The following is a 1477-nucleotide window of genomic DNA, read 5'->3' as shown; positions in this document are numbered from 1 at the left end:
ATTTAGCAATAAATCAATGTTGGAGAGTTTTCTAGCTCTATATTTCCCAATATAACCATGTTGTTATTAAAACACTTCAGTATGATTAATTTGGAAAAGATGTGTAGCTTTCTTTAAAAAGTAATTCAAGTATATATGCTTTCACTTTTTATGGGAGAAATGATATGTTTAGGATTTGTTTCAAATAATGTGGGGGTACAGAGGATAAGATAGCTCATTAGTTGAACACTGATGATCTGGGTGATAATACAAAAGGGCTTATTAGTCTACTTTGTAAACTTTTCCACATGCTTGGAAAAAATACATTAAAGGATCAAGTACTTATAGTAAAAAAGAGTGATTTTTGCGTCTTATCCTAAATAGTAAAATATTGATCACCATGTTTGGGTACCAGTTTTCCTTCTAAGGAAATATTAAATATAGTTTTCAATACTTCTTCGACTTCTTCCTCTTTCAGAGTCTTAAATTCTACCAGATCGACACCGTCCTTATAGTTGAATCTCCTATAGGTGAGGGTAAAGCCCACTAAACAGTGAACCCCTTCTGGGGTCTGCAAGGAACAAAATGATATGCTTGTAAACACAGAGGCTGGGGATGTCTGAAGGTATGTATTCACAGACTCAAAATCTTCAATTATTCGAGGTTCAAGAGTAAAGGAGTAGATTTTTTGGTATTTTTCCTTATGTAGGAGGTCGGTATTGAGAAATTCTTGGTTTGGAATGTGGTGCTCTCTTCTGATTTGGTCCAGGTACCAGGTGCCTTCCTCCTCTGTCAAGCGGAAGATGCCTGGCATCTGAGGCTGATCCTTCCCAGAAATTAATTCCAGAGGCTGCCACATCTGGTAGGAACATCCAAATGATGCATCAGCAATATAGTTCTTGCCACTGATGGTCACTTGTAGTAGAAGGTGAATCATATGACTGCTGTATTTGTTGGTTGGAGTGATGTAAACATATCCTCCCAACATAGTGGTCTGAAAACCCATCGTGGTCAGAGCCCAGTATAGAAGATGATTGACCTGGAGGCACCACCCACCCCGCTTCCTCCTCACAACTTGATCAAAAACGGTCTCTAAGTCCAACTCCATAGATTCCCCACAGTGCATGTTAAAGTTCTCAAAGGGGATAGCTTGGATCTGGTGCTGAAGAATGTCAGTTAATGTTTCCAAGTCCAATTTGTTCCTAGAGTTCTTATAGCCAATTCTTTCAAAATATGCTTCAATGTCCATGGTCCCTAAAGAAAGGAAAATAAAAACAAAACCAAAACCAAATTATACTAATTTTGCACTTGGATTTCCAAGAGCAGCCTAACTTTAGCTAGAATGTGTTTTAAATATGTAGATACAAATAATGCTTGCAAGTATCTATAATAATTCTTTTGCTTTGATTGGATGAAGTGATATATATTCATAGTTCACTAAAGTCCCAGTGACCTTAGCAGGAAAGTCTGATCATTTCTTCCGTCTTTCAAGTATCAG

General features: G+C 37.3%; 1 protein-coding gene across 1 annotated transcript; it reads right to left on the bottom strand.

Annotated features, from left to right (window-relative positions):
- Positions 1-355: 355 nt before the first annotated feature.
- LOC308635214 (arylamine N-acetyltransferase 2-like) lies at positions 356-1228 on the bottom strand (the record flags this gene model as incomplete). The annotated part of the gene is made up of 1 exon (XM_081269503.1): positions 356-1228. The coding sequence occupies one exon, from the start codon at positions 1226-1228 to the stop codon at positions 356-358; it is 873 nt and encodes a 290-aa protein (XP_081125629.1).
- Between the last annotated feature and the right edge of the window lie 249 nt (positions 1229-1477).

This window comes from Spermophilus citellus (genome assembly GCF_964194105.1).
Source record: "Spermophilus citellus genome assembly, chromosome: 16".
In the NCBI taxonomy this organism is placed as follows: domain Eukaryota; kingdom Metazoa; phylum Chordata; class Mammalia; order Rodentia; family Sciuridae; genus Spermophilus; species Spermophilus citellus.
Note: the sequence above shows the minus strand (reverse complement) of the source record. Positions and strands in the feature narration are given on the sequence as shown.